Consider the following 21355-nt stretch of genomic DNA (forward strand, 5'->3'; position numbering starts at 1 on the left):
TCAAGCATCAGAGACACGGGCATTCCAGAGATGGACTCGCACTCTGGAGGAGTGATAGACGCACTTTTGAGGTGTTGCAGGTGGTTGGTGGGTTGATGTGAAAAAGGAGTGCAGAAAGCGAATGAGACAGCGGAGAAGGGCAGTGACATTGAATGATGAATGGACCTTCACTTGTATAGCGCTGTTCTAGTCTTACGACCACTCAAACACGACATCATTCACATCCATTCATACACTGATGGGAAGAGCTACGGTTCCACCATCAGCAGTAACTAACATTCACACACTGTCGGTACAGCGGGAGCATCGTTGGGGTTAAGTGTCTTGACCCAAGGACACATCGACGTGGGCTAGCGGAGCTGGGGATCGAACCACCGATCCTCTGATTGAAGGACCATCCTGATCACCACCGAGCCACAGTCGGCCATTGAAGTAAGACCATTATGAAAAAGGTCATATCAGTGACGGACCGCAACGTTTGAGGCGTGGCAATGCGGTAATACCTCTGAGTATGAATAATTCCTCTGAGACATGAGGCGCTGTAATCTTCTCAATGTTATGAACTCCTTCATTAAAATAATAATTATTACGACTTTTTTTCCCGCTTGCTGTACTTGTAATTATATATTTCCGTCAGCATTTGAAGGCTGCTTTGGTCAATTATACTTGAAGACGAGAGGAAGGCGTCAGCGAATGATTTATTTATTTGCGAAATGAAATATGGTAAAAAATAATGTCTTTCCTTAAAATTGCTTACTTGTTCTGAGTAACAAGAACTCATATCAAGAAAATAATGAAACAGATGATTGGAATGAACAGAAAATAAATGAACAAACAAACAGAGTACACAGAAAATCACAACAAACAGAGTACACAGAAAATCACTCAGACAAAGGATAGAAATGCACAAGGACTGTGGTTGGAGCAGGAGAAAAGCAGGAGAAAAAAACAACAACAACAAGAACAGAGATGACAGTTTGGGGTGAGTGAGAGTTAAGGGATGGGAAGTTGAAATAAGACCCTGGGCTCCAATCATTAGAGGAAAAGCCAAGTAGAAAAACATCCAAATCCACTCAACAGCTCAGACACGTCGGGGAAACGTTTCCCCAAACAGATGCTGACCTAGTAACAGCTCGAATCAACACCTCAAATATCACCAGGGAAAAGTTCACAAGGAAAAACACTTTCTAATTGTGATAGAAGAACTGAAAGTTCGGAAGTTAAGATATTAAACCTGTTATCTTCTGTTTGAGGATAGCCTGCTGTACTTTGCGTTCTTGACGAATGTGTCAGCCCTGAATGTGGCGAGGCAATATCTGATCTTGCAAAAATTCGGCAGCAAACAGATTTCATGAGAGGCGAGTAAGATATGGAGATGGAAACGGTCAGAATACCTATATGCACTAAACTGGCAAATGTTGACCATAAGATAGGGATTCATGTATTAATTTATCTATTTAAGCATAATTAATACTTCTTTCAGGGATTCCAATTCAATTATTTTAATGAAAAAAAAAGGTGTATTTCCACCCCTACATCAACAAACAATAAGAATCACTTGAATGCCTGAATGCCTGACACAACACGCCTCCTTCAGGAGAGACTGTGGAGTTTCCTTCAGACTTTAAAAGCAGTGTGTTGCCTAACTGACTTTCATGATTGCTGTGAGCCAGCGTTGAAATGATTGACAGCTTGTTAAATTATAGAGCCGCCCGTAAACGGTTGCGGGTCAATGCGGTAAAAGTGTTGAAGCCCTCTCTCCCTGTGTCTCGGTTGTTTTCTTTATTTTTCCGGAGAGTGATGTATTTCACATTTTTCCGCTTAACCCTCGAGTTCACTAAGTACTTTAACATCACTAATGGCGACGACAGAGAGAGAAATAGGGAAGAAAGTAACAGTGGGGATGAAATGTGAGCAATGGGAGAGTTCGCTGAAGATAATTGAAGTGCTTCAACAGTATGACCTAAAAACACTTACGAGTCAATGGCTTGACTCATTTTCAAATGAATGCTTTCCTGGCAAGTTTCACCATATAGCTACATTTTTCTTTTGTTTATTTGACATTTCATTTTAACAGTGACACTTACATGGTTGCAACACCAATGTGCATCCATGGTTATTAAAAGGACATCAAGGATAGCACAAGAAAGTCACTTGACTTATTTCCCTGTTGTAACATTTGCTTCATCCAAAGATTATCCAGATGTCCGTTTATTAATTACAGAACAACCACCATTCAGATTTCAGAACTGTAACAGGATGTCCAACGGCATAACATCAATGTCTTCAGAGGTGGATGTAAGGGGTTTCAAACCAGGAGCGACTGCTTTGTGATCAGGATTCATTCTTCAGTTCCCTTTTTCATTTCAGAAGGACATCGAGGAAGTCTCTCAGTCTTTGTACACATCAGCAAAGACGTACTGGGTCCTCGTTGTTTGTCAACCTTACCAACTATTTTAGTTGGCTGATGTTATTTTGTGCATGAATACATATGAAGTATACAGTATATTTGTGTTATGAGTGGCAAGCTAAGCATTTCAGTACTTTTCTAACACATAATTGTGTATGTGTGCAGGCATTTATTCACATGTAAACGTGTGTGTAGCTATGTGTGTGTGTGTGTGTGTGTGTGTGTCAAAGCTGGTTCACTGTACAGTGTAGCTGTGGTAATGACACTCCATAATTATTAAGAGGCTCTGAGCTGATTGGGGGCATGCTAATCCTTTTTAATTGACTCTCCAGCTCTCCAGTGTTATTAAAACGGCCCAATAACAAAATCAGCTTTGCTATATTAGCCGGGTCAGCCCAACTATGGGAGACCTCCCTGTTTGTTAGCGTCGCATTTTGTTTCATTACATTCAGATTTGGAGATACATTGACCGTGTTTACATGCATTCGAATAACTGACAGAATTTATGCTTAATGTATTGAAGGAGTTGAACATACTAAAGTTCATGGTTCTTTCTCGAAATGTTGATGTTGTTGTTGTTGGGTGTTGTTGGTAGTGGTGAAGAGGTCAAGCGGAAATGGCTGTATCACCACGAGTTGTAATGAAAACAGCGCCGCCTTTCGTATCGGATATGACATGCTTTCGGCCAATGATTCAAATTACTCACTGCCATGTATATTGGGATAATAGCAGATCCCCCAAAAGATAGCATAGTCCGACTAAAGCAAGATTCGAATTATACCATCATGTAAACGCACTGAGTGATGTTCAAATTGAAGTGCAAGTTCAGGACATTAGGGTGAGGGGACAGAGGTTGGGTGTTAAACGTGTTTGAGCTCAACAATTTATGTTGGCCTTTATCATTTTTTTATCATGACAATGTTTTTTCCCGAACCAAACTTTAACAATGAATGTTAGTTTCTTAAACTTAACCATCATATGCATCTGTTGGAGGAATAATCAATTGCAAATTGGGTTTCCACAGAGATGTTCTTGTTGGTTACTGAGTTGATGACATCAATGTTTTACCGTACACTATTAAGCTGAATGTGTTCAGCCATTAAAATAAACAACCTCATCAGCAGATTTGTTAACCTGCATTAGTAAATGTCTTGCATACAAGTTTGCATTGCTGAGTAAGAAACTGCAGCATTGATTTTTACAATTTTGACTGAAAAAATAATGCAGGTTCCCGAAAGAGCTAAATGAGCATCGTATCTCTAAGTGCTGAACATCGGCCTCGGCAAGGTCACACTTAAGACTAAAGCGCATTTACCTTCAAAAGAATTATGCTTCTGAAACCAGTAAAGCATTCACAGCGCCAAGATCTTGGTAAGCAGTCTCGTGGTTAACACAACTCAGCAGAATGGAAGTCATACTTGATGTCACGCCACCTTTCTGCAGGAGAACTGTGTCATGGCAGTCAAATATTCTATGATCACCTATAATTACAAACATATTCTCTCCCACAGGGAGATAATGTTCCGTGATCAACAAAGTCACAATTATGAAAATATGAATTGCTCTGACAATGACCTCCTTTAGTAACTCACTGAAGACTACTTAACGGAATAGTGACGTCAGTGAAAAGCAATTAATTGGTGGCAATTATTTAAAGCCCAATTATTTAAAGCCCTGGCTTATTAAACTTCTTCACTCTTGGTCACAAATGAAGAATTTACTCTCCCAATTGCTCGTCTAGTTAAGTGTCTAAAATTATCTCTCAATTCTTGTTCGCAGCAGGATTATTTTTAGGTGTGAAATTATTTGATGAATGCATATCTCAGATTTCTGCCGTATTATAATAATATATGCTCGAAGCTTATAGGCTCGTGAGCACAACTTTACCAATTTAAAAGTTGTCTGCGCCTCTTATTAAAGACCTTCTTAACGATTCATACAACTGGACACACAGAGTAGAGTTGTGTTATCTGACGCTGTCGCACCCGGCGTCAAAACAGAGCGTTCGTTCATCCATGAGAACACTGTGAGGGCCGCCGGGGTCAGCGGGGCCTCGCCGCCCGGCCACGCAGTACACTCTCCACTGTCATGTCCCCATCAATCCGACGCTTTGTCTCAGAGCTTTGTCAAGGAAGACAGACAAAGAGACAGGAGTCCACAGAATAGTGTTAGAAAATGTTCAAAGAGGTGAAGTGAGACGGGAAAGCGAGCGAGGTTTGATTTAACAAAGGCTGTCTGTGGAAACAGCCGACAGATAAGCATTAATTACAACAAAAAAGAGTGACGGGTCAGCGTTTCAACACTCTTTTCCGTGTCACTGCCAGAAAGACATTACAACAGGGTTAATTACGAAGGTGGACTATCCCATGGTGTTGCCAAGGCCTTTGAATGGGCAATGAAAGAGGGAGAGAGTCGGTTCTCCTAATCAAGGGGATCAACGCAAACACCTTCATTATCTCCTCCTCTCATACTTCTGAGTCAAGCCCCCACTCAACCCTCCACATACCGCACTCACGAGGAACTCAGACCTCTGACCACAGAGAGCCATTCTGCATATGATCAGTGGCCTCCATACGTTGTGACTTCTATGAAGATGGAGGGAAATAACGCGTATCGAGTCGTCGCTGAATGTAATGAGGAGCTCCCCTGTTTCAATCGTGTTTGTTAGTTTCCTGAAATGGCCTGAGAGAAAGCCAAGATTCATGTCCGGGTGAGGTGATTTAGTAAAAAAAATAAAGAAAAAGTGATACAAATATGACTGCACTGAGAAAACGAGCGAGCGGGAACAGAATGTATTTTTAGCTGTAAGAAAATACAGAGAAATTAGTCAATACAACAGCGAGGAGATCCGATAGCTGATGCTGAGATTCTGCAACAGAAAAAAAAAGACGTGTCCGATGCAGCTCTGCAGTCTGCGGCTCCTCACATCGTCATCAAAGGCCTTTCAAAGGTCCTCTAATCGCAGCTCACACGAGATGATGTGCCGTGTACATTGTCTCCTCCCTCTTCCTGTGTATATGCGAGACTTTATCCTTTTGAAAATACAAAGTGGTCATATAAGACCACACCTCTTTCCAGTGTAAAGCAGTACAGAGGGTGTGTGTTTGTGTGCGTGAGGATTCACGGAGTCATCAGCTAATGGTCACAATCCCTCTTGACCAACCACAAGAACTTTACATCACAGACGTCGATCTTCTTCATCTGCCCCATTTGTAAATGACTCTGCGGTTATAGACCATCGCAACCGCATTTTCAATAAACTCCACACCATTTCAATAATTCACATTCGGCAAAAAAGAAAAGAGAATTGCCGACTAATCTGCGGATTAGGGTGATGATTTCTGACAGAGGTTGAGGATCGAGGTAAAATGTGATGGGAGATGAGCTCGGGGCTTACGATGCTAGCTCAAAGAGGATTAAGGTAAGGATCTATTGGGGAAGAGGCATTACATAAATTGTTTTTGAGCACAGAAACACACACACACACACACACACGTTTCTCCAGAAGAGTGCCGGGATAAAATGCCTTTAATTCTTCTGTTGTGTTGGTCACAACATTTTTCAAAGCTAATTGAAGATCCAGTGCTTCACTTGATTGAACAAATTCCATCTATCGATCATTCCCTTTGGGTTCATTCAACTGGATTTATTCAGAAGCAAAAAAACAAAAAAAAGAGGCCATTCTATTCGCGTTTCTTTGCTGGATAAAATACGTGTTTCACCTCTAAATCTGTTTACAGAGCTATTGATTGGTAGGTTCAGGGGAAATATATACGTGTTGGATGTATTCAGAACTTTTACAGCATTTAAAGCCTTCGTTGGTGAGGCCGAGAGGAACATTGAATTCCAGTGAGATCTGGAAGTGGTTTCAAGTTAAAGGAATCCAATAGATCTGCTTCCATCTCTGGGCACAGGAGGAGCGCTTGTCTGATTTGTCAGACAGTTTAATTCACACTGTCACCTTCACTGTCCATTTAAAGCAGTCCAGCGCCACCGATGTTCTAACCTCCAGATCGACTCTGCTCGTAAACGTCATCATATGACACATTAACAATGGTGACTTCAGGGACTGTGTACAGTAGACTGTGTACGCTTGTGAGAGTGAGGTAGCCATGAGCGCTTTGGCCAGGCTGCACCACTGATGCCTTCTGACAGGAAAGTCTGCTTTGATTTGAATCAAAAACAATAATTTACACACACACACACACACACACACATTCTGGTGGCTGGACTTATTCCACACTGGTTAATGCAGAAAGTCATTCACAAAAAAAAAGACTGATAGTCTCTGCTAATGTGTGTGTGTATTTTGTGCGAGTTGTGGCTGTGCCTCCTGGATTCACACAAACACACATTTGAACACTGGGGTGCGCATGACAATGACATGTTACTTGAAGTTTATTGTGATAGAAATATAGAAAAATATATTTTAAATCATGAAACACTGTCTCTGACTTTACTGAAAATCTGAGTGGAAGATTAAACCCAGATAGGTAATGTATAGGTTGAACCATAAGCCATTATAAGTGGATAACTTAAAGTGTGGATTGAGTGGTTAAGAATATGACAGGAACTTGACCCGGCTCCAGACGCATATCCAGTTACTGTCTGACTCTGTGTGTGCATGTGTGTGTGTGTGTGTGTGTGTGTGTGTTAGAGTTCGACACTTGGAGTTCCTGTCACCACACACTGATGTGTTTATTTCACTGCAGCTGGGGTAATCACTCACATGCAGAGACAGACGCAGACAGGCACACACACACACACACACACACACCCACAAATACATAACCCCACCTGCTATGTAAAGTCTACTGGTTTTGCCTGACCACTCCCACTCGTTAGGTTTCAAGATAACAAATGTATTCCTGTTGTCAGGCTGCTGCATACTTTTGCAGCATTAGTCTCCTAATAAATGTCACAATAGTTGTGGGAAAAATAAACAAGTTCTCGGATACTCGGATCAAAACTTTACAGTATCTGCTTGGTTTCAAGCTTGATTTTTAAGAACAAAAGTTCTTATGACCTTTGGACCAGAAAAGTTATAGATGAATATTTAAAAGAATAACATTTTCTAAAACTTTTCATCGAAAGTGAATATTACGCTGCACTTGTGGCAGGTCGTCTGACTTCCCCCTCTGTGTCCATGAAGCCTTTCCTGTTGAACTGCCGAACCCGGCCCGCTGAATCCAATAGCTTTCCACAGCTTTTGAAGGCTTTCCATCACAGTCTAAAGAGATTTCGATGTTTCTCAAGGATTTCACAATGCCTCAAATTGTGTCTCTCAGGAGCTCAAGATTGAAAGAGGAGGACAAAAAAACACAGAGGTGACTTGCTGATGACAAGAGCGGTAATGTCAGAGGAAAGTAAAAAGGAAATGATGCTGCATCGGTTGGTGTTGTCATTTTCTTTACAATCTTGGATTGGTTTGACCCTGACCTCTCAAGGCTAACAGTTGTGCAGCAGTTAAAATGATCCCTGGTTAATCTGTCCCTTAGTGTACCTCTTGTCATGCTTTAATGTGTGTATGTGTGTGTGTGTGTGTGTATATTTAAGGAGTCAATCCTTTGGTGCGGTATGTTGACAGCCACGTGATGCCAGCTGGGCGTTACGATGGGGGTATCACGTATCAGGGCACCAACCGCATCACATTGACAACTTTACAACTGTCGTCAACTGGTCGACAAAGGCAACCGCACCCGCTAAAATTAGAACATTTTAAAAAAAGGTCACAGGACATCAGAGCTGTCAATCAAATTGAAAAAAAAGATGGTTGTGCATCAGCGTGCGTGTGTGTGTGTGTGTCGAGGAGCGAGTGAGAGAAAAAGGAAATAGAGGAAGGAAGTTAAGGAAATAGAAATTGAGAATGACAAAGAGAGTGGACAGGATAAGAGCAAAGAGAAATAGAAAGTCAGAAGAGATTAAAAAAAAAGAAAGTCAGAGCCACAACCTGAGGTCATCAGCAGCTTTAAAACCTAAATCCTTTTAATCAGCCTGGACATAGATATAGTGCAGGGGACACAGACCAATCCATTTGCCCCGAGATCCTATTATGACAGGAGAAAGTAATGGAAAAGGTCGCAAAGTGAACACACTAGAAAAATAGCTCTCAGTGGTGTGTGTATAGGTAGGCGTGTGTGTGTTTGTGTGTGTGTGTGTGTGAATGTATTCTGTTCAAACAAGTGTTAAAAATAAAGAAAGCAGATGAGACAGGAGTAGTCATGAGACTTTGAGATCTGTCTCTAGAGGACGGAGCGTTAGTTGTTAGTGTGAATGTGTGTGTGTGTGTGTGTGTGTGTGTCAGAAAGTGAAACGTAGCCTCCAAGTCATTATGGCTCCTCCTGTTTGAACATATGTCTTGAGATGATCAATGCATTTTTAATGCTTGATTAACCGCCCAGATTTTCTAGGAGTGTGAGGGCAGGAAAAGATCACTCCGTTATTCCAAACCTTCTGTGCAATTATTTTTCTGCCCCCCCCCCCCCTTCCCTCCTCCGACACACGTTGTACAGCGGTCGGTCTGAGTGCCTCCCCGAGCCCCCCCTCTCTGTCTGTCCCCCCCCCCTCCCCCTCCACCCCTCTCTCAGGGGAGCTGTGTACTTAGAGTCAATTGAAAACGACTATCAAACCCTGAGGAGCGACAACCCGATTCAAAGTCTCCTTATCCGGCAGCGCCAGCCCTCCAAGAGCCGCGCTGCTCTTCCCCAGCGACCAACTAAATGAAATTATGTCTTTTTATCCATTCAGGAGGGGAACGCGGCCAGATGAAACCGGGAGAGTAAAAAAAACAATCTGAATTGCCAATGAGGTTCTTCACTGCAGTTTAAGGCCCTCGGGGAGTAGAAGTGACACGTGTGGCTTCCCCAAAGTGGATGTTCACCGGACGGCACGTCTGATGAATCAATGTCGATGACGGCGTAGCAGCGGCAGATGCACAACGTTCTCTTACATTGAGGAGGGTGGTGTTGGGAAGTAGTGTGTGTGTGTGTTTGTGTGTGTGTTTGTGTGTAAGGGGGTTAACCACACTTGTGTTCACATGCATACACTTCAAATCCACACCCGGTCTAATCACTGGCATCGCTGGAACCCTCTGACCTCATGAAGTCGGCAAAGTGATCTTGAGCGAAAGGAACCATCTTAAATGACCGAAATAATGATGGAATGATTTTATTCCCCCAAAGGGAACTTAACATTTTCCCCCTTTACTGCAAGTTTATTCACTTCTGTTTTTCATTTTTCATCAATATGTGCTTCCGTGCTGATGAAACGGTGCTTGATAGTATTTCCCAGTCCTTTTGAAGACAAGGACTTCCGTTAATTATCCTCATTATTTCCTGCAGCGCTCAGGTACGGCAAGAGAGACTAAAGAGGTTTAGCCTGAATACATCACTCAGAGATGGTTGTGCGGCAACTCAAATTGGCTCTCTGGGGATATTTAAGTCAAATTCAAACTTGGGATGAGTGTTACCTCGTTGCAGCACATCTTTCAAGCAACTGTCACTCAAAACAAGATGCGGGCTGCTCCCCTGACTTCACACCGTGATTAATGCAACGTGATACAATTCGTTATAGTTGTGAACAACTGTTGAATGTTTAAAAACAAGATAAATGTGAAATATATGTATACATTTTTTTGATCGTGTCATTTTTTGTCTCAGTTGCAGAGTTAACAAATATACATTTAGGACTATTGCATGTAGGAATGGATACACATTTTTTATACTGCACACCCTTCACCTACTGACTAAGAGAGCGCATGCACCCATCACTATTCTGCTGTCTGTCATTCAGTTAGATGATTCAAATACTCCTTTTTTACCTTCGCATTGAAAATGCGGAAGGTAATGTTTTGATCGCCGTGTATTTATTTATTTGTATGCGTGTTATTCGCATGACTCAAAAAGTATTAAACCGAATCACATGAAATTTGGTGGGATGATTGGTTATTATCCGGGGACCATTTTATTAGATTTTGGGATCAAAGGTCAAGGTCATAAAAAGGTCAACATCTTCTTTTTACCATAGCGCGGTCAATTCTTATCCAATTGGCATGCAACTAATGCCAAAATGTTCATAATTCAATGCCCAATCTTGTGATATGTGAAGGTATGCGCTCTACCGAGTGCCCATTCTAGTTTTGTACATGTTTCCTCTCTCTCTAATGTTATCTGGGTGGCTGACGACAGATAGTTGCTGGTCGCTCTCTCTCTCTCTTTCTCTCTCTCTCTCTCTCTCTCTCATACATCCTGTCTCTTACTCAGAGGTCCTGCTTCACATTCAGCTTAACTGGAGGTTAATAAGACATACCTCAGCAGATGGTATGCCCTCCGGAGGGCGACACTGTAACAGCACTTCCTGTTCCAGAGACACTTCCTTTCCCAGAGGTTCCTGTTCGAAGGACTTCTTCAGGTCTGGGGAAAGAGACAAAGAGAGACAGGGAATTTAATGACTGCTGGGGGATGTTTAATGGATAATAGGCGAGCCAGAGAGACGATGTCCGGATTACTGCACAATCATACTGTATAACGTATTGATTTAAGTTAAGTGATATGGTTATGATAAAGTAGCGACCGATTAGCTTAAGCAGCCAGTGAAAAAGCTCATAGATCAGCACTTTGATCGAAGCAAAAATCCCCAATGGCAAGCAGACTTGTGTGGGAGGCCATTTTGCATCCTGTGATTCAGCAGTCAGGGGGTCCATTGAGGAGACGCTGCCTTGTCGTCGTAAAGTGGACTCATTACCTCATTTTCCACGGCAACAATGACACAGTAATTATGGAGTTGGTGGTTGAAGTCAGCCATGCATACGTTGACTTCTCCCACTCTCCTGTCACTTAATACATGTACACAACAAGGAAAAACACTCGGCTGTATATTCTTACAGGCTTACTATGCTCACAGGCGTGTAAACGCACACTCACACACGGACACACTCACAGATACACAACGCTTGCAGCTTAAGAATATTACAAAAACGTTTTATACACACACACACACACACACACAGCTGATCATGCTTTACGTGCTTTAGCTGCTTCACACACTAAACACAGGCGGCTTTGTTGCATGATCAACCCCCAATCACTACGCACAATATTTTAACCCTGCTGTCATTCCATACAGACATGCTGGAGTGTGGGGATCTCAAGCAGGCCAAAGACAATAAATGATTCACACTAATGGTCCACATGCTGTGATAAATGACAGCGTTACAAAGCGGCGTGGAATGCGCTGCCATTTCTTCAACAGAAGGTTTCAGGGAAGACTCGGCTGTTTTCATTTTGGAGGGGAAAAATGCTCACAGCGGCCGACTTTTGCACAATGAACCAGGCATTTAAATGAGAGCGACAGAGAGACAAAAGAAAGGCGGATGGAGCGAAGGCGTTGAAGGACGCGAGTAAAAACACACACCGAAAAATAATCTTGTGGGTGGATGGATAAATGGTTGGACGGATGGACAGCTTTGTTTCACGGATCATTATTCTGCATACATTTTGCTCTGAGGACACACTTGTACACAAAAGAGTGGATTGTATTCAGTGTGTGAGTTCAGAAGGGGAAACTTTAGCTTCTTATCCTGAGTCCTCTCGTCTTGCTCCTGCAACTCTTTTCCGGGGTACATTTACTTTGCGTGACGCTGTGATGCCGTTCACCCTGAGCTCTTCTGTTCACCTGTGGTCTGCTGTCTGCAGCGTAATGAATGCAAACATCCCCATCACGGCAGCTGGGCTCAACACACGTGACAATACTTAGCCCGCCGTACAAACAGGCGGGAAAGCAAACGGTAACCTGAGAGGGCGGCAGGTGACTTTATTGACGATGCCGATCCGACTGTGTGATGGATTTCTAAATGAGACCATAAGGAGGGGATGGAGTTTTTTTTTTCATTCAAGCTTCTGGGTGCATAAAGGTTTACGATCTTATTCATGATCAGACTCGACATGATCTGGATGAAAAGATATGCAAAGCTTTCTTATCCATTCAAATGTGTACGCATATTGATTTGTGCACACTTGAGTATTTGACATGTGTAAGTGGATGATGAAGTTTCACATTTAATGACTGCCAGAAAGTAAGGATGAGTCATTACATTGGCTACATGCGGCGTGCTATCCAGAGGTTTGTTGATATGGCCGCATCGCCAGCAGTAAGTACAAACTTTCACTTTGAAGAGTCACCTTGTTACTTTATAAAGGATGGTGGCAGTTGTCGAAGACACGTCCACTCTCTCTCCTCTATCTTGTAGTTTTTCGAAACCATACAGAAAAACACCATAGAAGGACACAGCGTGTGTGTGTGTGTGTGCGTGTGTGCGTGTGCGTGTGTCTGTGTGTGTTATTCTTTTGTCCTTTTCCCCTCCTGGTTCCCAGGTGTACCCTTAATCACCTTATCCATCAGCTGTGGTACACCATTTATGGACACACACAAACACAAACACACACTAGATAGAACATTTCTTTCAAGCTGAACTGGTTGACTCCCTCTCTGGGTATTTCATCAAGACAGTCGCCTCACAGTGACTCTCAGCAGGTGGAGGGAGTTGAAAGAAGAGAGGCAGAGCAACAGAGGAGGGAGGAAGGATAAGTTGACAGCACACAGCATGACCACCTAACTCTTTTTTTTAAGACCAAAACCACCTGCTTGGTCTTTTCCGAAATGCTTCATCAGAGTTCATGGCCACCACTTCTATATCAAACCACTCAATAGAAGCTCATGTCAGTGTTTCTACCTTGTAACATTTCTTTTCATCCGTCTCATCTCTCTCAAAACCAGCCAGCGATCCATAAAAACCTCCCGGCCATCAAGCTTGATCCCAATCCCACAGAGAGAGATAAAATGTGCCTGAGCTTACAAAAGTATGAGAACGTTGACGGTTCATGTTGAGTTGTATTTAACTGTTTGAATGTGGACTCATAAATCACTCCCTCCACCCCATTCACACAAAGAGACCCAAATACCGAGGAAGCAAAAGGGACTGTGGTGAATTTATGAGTTAAAGCGCTGGTAGCGTGAGATGTACTCACATTGAGAGTTAGCGTGTGTGCTCCACTTTAACTCAAGCTGAAAAATTAGCTATTTGAATGTCTGGATTTAAATTAAGTTGATTCTCATTTTGCCTCGAAATTACTGAGGAGATTTTTTTTTTTTTATATAGTAAGACAATTCATCATGTAAGTTCTTACATGCACCATTACTAATATCCAGAACTAGATGGCCTCTATACTTCTAAATTGCAGAAATGTAATACATGCCATAATGCTTTTCTATGTGAGACAAAGAGATGTGGAAATATGACGACAAGTGAAAGTGCATAAAAAATCACTGGAAAATAAGTAGTTTATTTCTAAATTTTGCAAATATTCATACTGGAGATAAAATAAAATATGAATCAGTATGTGAGAACACGGCTCTGGGGAGATACACACCTAAGATTTCACAAATCAACTTCCCACCTGAATAACGAGGTTTCATTTCATCCATATAAATGTCCTCATCATCAGATTTCGTGTGGAGAGCTCCCTTGGTTACGTTAAGTGAGGACACAGAGCATTGCTGAGGCTGAATGATAACTTCATAATACAGTCAATCCCTGTGGGGGATGACAGTCTGAACAGAGCTTGATGGTTCATTATGGGAGTAATCACCCAAAGCTTGAGCCCTAACTCCACCACATGGCGTCCCATACAACGACACGCACACACCGGCTAATACCGAGAGACAAAGAGAGAGCGAAAGAGACGGTGAGATACTATCACGGTGTGGACAATGCACACAGGAGATGGAGACTAACTAGCAGAACAACCACAAACACCGACTCGCACCAAGAGAACCAACAAGAACAGCGGAGAACGAGGACGTGATTGAGGGCTAAGACACGTCGGCCAATTCCAGGGACAATTTCCTGGCCCTAATTCGTAAGGGAGATGGTGAAATGAGGAGCTGGTTGTGAGAGTTGATTTCCATAAAGATTGAGAATGAAATTAAAGGCGATTAACAAGAAACACTCATGGGATGAACAGACAACACACCCACACAACCACGCACAACTTGTTGCCACGTTTGGTAGCAATGAGTTCTGAGCGCGTGCGTGTTTTCGAGGCAATGTGACATCGTGTCCACGGCACCAGGGACCACAAATTCGCCTCAATGGAAGGTGTGTGTTTCTGTGCATGTGTGCAAATGTGTGCCCAAGGGAAATGTGTTCACAGGGGAGGAAGGACAGCTGTGTCCCATCAATTCACTGACCTCACTTCACTTCCAAAAGCTAGCCGGCTTCATAAATATGAAAAAAAAAGAAAAGATAAATACACCGCACAACAGGGTTGAAAAATACAGACGGCAACCTTGTCGACCCTCTTATGTGCTGTGTACACAATAAAGCAGTGTAAGCATCTATTCAGAAGATGACCTTTCTTGCACAAACGACTCTTTTTCCTCTCTCTCAGCCTCCTCTCTTCCCCCCCCCCCCTCCTCCTCCCTCGAAAACTTCTTCCACTGCGAAACTAAAACTGTTATTATGTTTGCGGTTGAGTTTGTCGCCGCAGGCACCTCTACACAAGCAAATTTCAGAGCAATTATCCAAAATGGGTGCCTCTGACTGCACGCAACCCGTGCCAAATCATAACGGTTTCCCCTGGTGGAGCTGCTCAAGCAATAAAGAGCAATGTGAGATTCTTGGGAAGAAAAAAAAGAGAGCAAAGTACTCTCCAATTTGCCACACCTTGGCCTGCACTGGAAAGTAAGCAATATGGCACACAGTGTTATATTTAATAAACATTAGGATACACAAATTGTAACTGGACAAATATGTATTAACGTTACAGTGAAACAATGAAGGAGTTTATGCTGTAGCTATAATAATGAGAGGATTATGCATTGCTTCCTGCTTGGGAGTCACTCAAAAGTTACTGAATACACTTTACGATGTGCTGCAAATAATGTGAAGCTTGTAAACCATTAATTGTGAGTTTATCTAACACACTAATTGTGTGTTGGAATATATTTATTGATATGGATAATTTTAATGCAAAGTCATGGACGTTTTTTTTCCATGACAATATGTCCTAAATGTATCAGGCCTTTAGTGCTTGGTAAGAGCTGTAGCAGTTTATAGAGTACCAGGTTGAGGGCACCTCCGCAGTCTGTGGCCACTCAGACGTCCTCAAATAAACAGAATGAAGAACTGAAGGTGTTCTGTGACGTGTGAGTGTCACAGTCAGTTTCAGAGTGGTTATATAGGGAGTCCTTTTCTCTAAGTGACTTAGAGAGAGAGTCTCTTTCCACTTTCCTCACAGAACTCTCCACCCTGTCATTTCAACACTCGCCAACCTGTGATCTGCCCGAGACATCAGACGAAGTATTTCCATCCACGTCAAGTTCTGATCAAGAACACAACTCTATTTGCCGACATGGCACTGGCGCTGTGCAAGCACAACAAGTGAAGCGGAGGAAACTGTTCACTTGAGATCCTCTGAGAAAACAAATTAGGTTTTCAAAACTGGAAATATTTCAATGAAAAAGTCAAGAAGATGCTGTGAGTGTAGATCGCTTCACGTGTCAAAAGCAGACATTTATGAATTGAGTAAAATATGTTTCATCCGAAACTATATTTTTGACTTTCAGCCTTCGTAGAGTATCTAAACTCTGGTGATGTGCTGTTTGCCTCACTGCTTAACAACTCTATTGAATGTAGTTCCTTTCTGCAAAAATCTTTTTTTTTTGGTTCAAACCCCTTGACCTGCAGACTTGCACATTTCACTGTAAGGGAGTCACCTTCGCAACTCTATAGTTCACCAGGCTTGTGTGGTTAAATCAACCCTCAGCCTGGCTTACCGCTTTAACACTTATGAGTATGCTGTAGCAGTCCTTGACATCTGGGAAAAAGCTCAGTGGTGAGACATCATAACCACACTTCCACACACACACACACACTCACTATGGGTTCTCACTATGAAAATGTTTATTCAGTGTTTGTGAGCATCATGAGATCTCTCTCAGAGTCAGAAACCAAGACTCTCTTGATGATGTCATCCGGAGAAAAACACTGATGGTTTTCCACCTATAGCATTTGCAAAAGTGTCGGGGTTGAGTGTGAAGGGAGACACATCCTGGATATTTTAGCAAATCAGTTATGATTTTAATATGCATTTCTAAAAACGCCAAAGCATGCAAAAAAACAAAACACGGCCAAATGTCAATGACACTGCGGTTGTCGGGGACATGCTGTTTCTGTGCTGCGGAGCATTTTGACCAACACACTGCAGTTGTTTCCCATCGCTGGGTTACAACTTACGACGGCATGTCTATTTGGTATTTAGTTGGAAGCAAACATGACGGTTTGATCCTAAATGAGTGCAGAAGAGTTTGGTTTTAATCAATGCCTAAGATCTGACACAATAAATCCCTGTTGAGTCTTGTTTTTCTTGGTCTAATTCATCCATGATTGAAGGAAAATCTGCATTCATGCAGCTGTGACTTTTGCATCATAAACAAAACAGAAGAAATTTACGAGCAGACATTTTCCAGTTGACACAGGGAGCGCCTGGGTTGCCGTCTCCCCGAGTGTCTGGACGCCTGATTGCTATGCACACACATGTCTCAGTGGAAGGTGGCAGAACAAATTGCCATAATTTGAAATGTGTGTATCTCTGAGTGTGTGTGCATGTGCGTGTGTGTGTGTGTGTACGTCTGAGACCTTGACACATTGCTAATCCGTTGAAGGAGAAATACTCGACCTGAGAGCTGCAGGGCAAAGAGCATGACTGTCTCTGCATGCCCATGTGTGTGTATGAACTGTTAGTTTCTGTTTTGCTTACCCTATGTGTGTGTGTGTGTGTGCGTCTCACCTCCTTTATACACTTGAATGAGGCTCCCTGTGCTCACTCTTAACTCAGCTGAAGTGCCCTGCTCCAAAAGACCAACTAATCACTCAGAGATGTAATATCTCTGATTGTGTGTTTGTCATTATCCAGCTACAAACTGTGTATTCACAGAATGCATCGAAGTGGTAATTCTGCAGTTATTAAAACAGCCTGAAGATGAAATGATGGAGCCGAAAAGAAAAGGGTGCATAAGTTCGAGAACGAAACAATAATAAGCACATGATGAGCAAAGCGGAAAAAAACAAAAGAAAGACAATAGGAGAGGGAAAATAAGGAAATAAGTGTGACGAGGAGATGGGAACGTGGTAGAGAAATGCTGAATTGCCATAACATGGTGCGGTTAAAGAAAAAAGAAAAGAAAAAGACACTTTGCTCAGCAAGCTCTAGCTGCCAGGAAGCATTTTAATCACAACACTAGATCCAAATAGGAGCCGAAAGCAGGGTAGGTCAGGAGGTTGGGTCGATTTGAAGTAAAAGGTTATCACAAGAGGGGGTTGAGAGTAATCGGATCTGGTTAAGGGAAGAATCACTGTTATAATACAAAGAGAGAAAGTGAAGGACGAAGGGGCAGACAAAGTCAGAAGGAAATTACACACCGCAGAAAAAAGGAAGAAATGAGAGGCAACAATGAGAAAAAGAGAGAGTATCATCCATCTCCACTCTGATATCTATTGGCCCTTCAAGTCCTCCTAGAGGCATCCTCCATCACCATCCCTCCACCTATCCTCCAAAAGAGGTCTTACATTAAAATACTGTCTACCGTGTGTGAAGATTGTTGAGAGTTTATTGAAAATTATGCAATATAGGTTTAATGCGAGTTTGCTGATACAATGCGGACCATTGTTTTGGTTATTCAATGTGGAAGATTTAAGATGTAGTGCATTGCAATTTGAATCATGGGCAGCACTTGAACAGTCGAAATGAAGTAAAGAATATGTAAATGTGTAAAGTAATTTTATGTCATTGTTATTGTGCCTTATAGAACCATTCATTGTGTTAATAATGTATGAATACATTACGCCGAGGCACACACACAGACATATGGATGCATACACCCAGCCATACATTTATACATCAGCTCTAGCTTTTTGAAAAGGTAAGCCAGTGAACAATGTGGGCTTCACTTCTGAGTATGTGCACATATCTGTGCTGCTGTTGTCAACATTCACATGTTTTCCTGGGAGAAACTCAGAAGCTGTATAGGTACCCGTGCCTGCATCCGTCGCTCAGCGTGCATCGGCCAAAAACAGCACATTACACAGATTTCATTGCACCCGGAGGAGCGCCCATTGCATTCGCGAATGTTATTAGCGGAGCTTAGAAGGATACTTGTGACTGTCATATAGCTCTCTGCTGACAGACAGAACAACATCCTCACAAAGCAATGAAGAGAGTAGTGAATTGTTCTCAATTAAAATGGTTTCATAAGCCGAATGAACTGAGGGACTTGTTGTTGAGGTACACACACCTGTCAATGTGCAGTGTACATTGTGTACGCTCGAGTCCGCTCATTTTTCCATGAATGTACAAGTGTACATTTACTATATCTAAATAATCTGGAACTAAATAATGATGTAGTGTTCTGCAGAATAGATGCTCTGATCTAGTGTGTAAGCCTACCAAAGGTCATTTGTGATGTGAGATTGTAATGTATGAAATGTGAACTTATCTTTATAATTACATATTTACTTTAATCATTTATTCAGTCTTTTATGTAGATTGAATTCCAAGAGCTTCCTGCAAAATGCAAATAAGTCAAATCAATAAATAAGTCACAGCCTACATAAATAAACGAAGCATCCCAGCCCTGCAAAAGTAGAAATGTGAAATATTAAAGCCAAATAAGATAACCTGACTGAAAACCAAGTGTCAACACGATGGATTTCCTTCCGCAGCACAAATAAGACCAACCTGGGAAAACAAGATTTCCATGTTGCTTGTCTGTTCGAACGATCCTGTTAAAGTAGTAAATGTGGGGATGTGTGCAGTTTGTTGAGTGCTGAACGGACTCGAAGGCCCCCAGTTTTCCTTTTGAGTGTTCACCCAAGCAGAGCCCCACTGTCAGTGCAAACCAGGGAGGTGGGGTCAATTTTGTTTTGATATTTCTTTTCTGCTTGACCCTTCTATAATCTGAGCACTCAATATGAGTCCCGGTTGTCTTATATGGCTGAATGGACCAGAGCAATGACGCTTGGAAAACTACTGCTGTGAGGTTCAATTCTCAGGCCAGTGAAAGGAGCTCTGACGGGACAATCCATTCTGTTATATGAGGCTGAGATTGAGTAAAAACAAACAAGTTTTCTTTGGTGATTTCTATCAAACATATCAACTCCCTTGCCACGCAGTTGCTGCCGAGCCGTTACTTGACGATCACTCACAACGAAGTGAAACCTTTTCTTTGTCCCTGGACTGTTGTTCAGGTCCAACAATCCAACAATGATTCCCCGATGTGATCACTGTGTATGCAGTGTTCGTCTGCTATTGACTGTGCCTGGGTCTAGTCTGGCCTGTGTTCAGTTGGTGACCTTCTAGTCAGACTCCCAGTAGTCAAATTAAATTCTTCACCAAACTATAACAGGAAGCTACTGACGGTGAAGTTACAGAGCTATGTCTCTGCTTCCAAACGTTCCCCACCAAATAGGATTCAGTGTCAAACACATTTCAAAGGTTCTACCCAACCACAAGTAAATGTATATATATGTAAAGTAATAATAGAGGTCAAAGTTATATTCCTAGAATATTCATGAATAACACGTATCCATGGACTTATTAAGATCTGTATTGCTATCTCTATATTATATACCTCTGTGCATGTACGATTATCTGTTTGTGTGTTTATGTGTTTTCATTTTTGGGAAGGAAAAAAAAGATTTGCATTCATGCATGTCCTATATGTCATGTAGAAGTTAATGCTTAATGTACTTACATGCAATGCGGACGTGTGCCTTCCGGCTTTTGGTGGTTCCAGCGGAGCTCCAGGCCACGCACTGACACCAGAAGTCTTCAGGACCAAACAGCTCCTCCACCTGTTGCCGTGTGATTTCTATACTGGCTTCTCTTACGACCAGACCTGCAGAAGAAACCAAAAGCACTATTATAATACTTGCAATATCAGTAGAAATGTTGAATAGAGTTCGAGATGATTGCCTGAAAAGTGAAATGGGTCTCAAGTTCCTGTTCTCAAGAGAAAGAGAAAGTAAACGTCTATTTATGATTATAATCTGGGGACGTGGCTTTCATGCACAGAAAATATCGACTGAGTGTATTCAGACAATACCGGCTACTTGTTTACAAAACTAGATAATTCTACTGACTAGAGCCTCTCTGGATTTAATGTAAAGTTTGCAATATTGTTTATGCACTTTCACAGCTCAACCAAACTATTCCCCCTTTTTTCTGGGGTCATCTGATACGACTGCAAGGGAGCACAGACTGCAGAGAAAAATGGGAAATGAATAGCAAAGGGATGGACAATGGTGGAGACATATGAAAGGGTCAGGTAGAACACAGGTTGAGGGGAGAAAAAAGAAACAAGTGTGGAAATGCCTGAAAGGAATAATAAAAAAAAGTAGGAACAAAGAGGGACAGATGAAACTTTAAAAAGTGACGGTTAAGCTCACAAAATAGGAAGAAAGAGGAGAAGAAAATGGGAGAAATGCTAGACTCGTAGAAGTAATGGAGAATTATAACATGACAGAGGCACAGTGGAAGGAAGAGAGAGGATGACGGAATAAGAGGTGGGAGAGGGCAATGCAATGTGAAACGGAGAGGAAAAGGAGATAGAAATGAGTTTAGGTGAAAGTGTGTGGGGGTTGGGGAGCAGACGGGCAAAATGCTAGAAAAGATCTTGGCAGTTTATTTCAGGTTCAGCAGTGTTACAAAGACTCTCCATGGGGCTCCACACTTGGGTCGATTACTTATGAAGACTCTCAGTGAGTTCCGGCCACCAGAGAAATCGAGAGGCAGTAAAAGTAAGTATGCCCGGCTAAAGACAAAAGGGACAGAGGGGAAGGCGAAAAGCGAAATCCAATGAGCAGGACTGTGGCGGACCAACGGCCCTTAA

General features: G+C 42.2%; 1 protein-coding gene across 1 annotated transcript in view; it reads right to left on the reverse strand.

Annotated features, from left to right (window-relative positions):
• LOC130196108 (netrin receptor UNC5C-like) overlaps positions 1-21355 on the reverse strand; it is a 174350-nt gene that overhangs the window by 27047 nt on the left and 125948 nt on the right. Inside the window, exons 3-4 of the mRNA XM_056417971.1 lie at positions 20219-20362; positions 10718-10821 (exon numbers count right to left, since the gene is read on the reverse strand). Of these exons, the coding sequence (XP_056273946.1) occupies positions 10718-10821; positions 20219-20362 (248 nt within the window). The remainder of the gene's footprint in view (positions 1-10717; positions 10822-20218; positions 20363-21355) is intronic.

This window comes from Pseudoliparis swirei, chromosome 7 (genome assembly GCF_029220125.1).
Source record: "Pseudoliparis swirei isolate HS2019 ecotype Mariana Trench chromosome 7, NWPU_hadal_v1, whole genome shotgun sequence".
Taxonomy (NCBI): domain Eukaryota; kingdom Metazoa; phylum Chordata; class Actinopteri; order Perciformes; family Liparidae; genus Pseudoliparis; species Pseudoliparis swirei.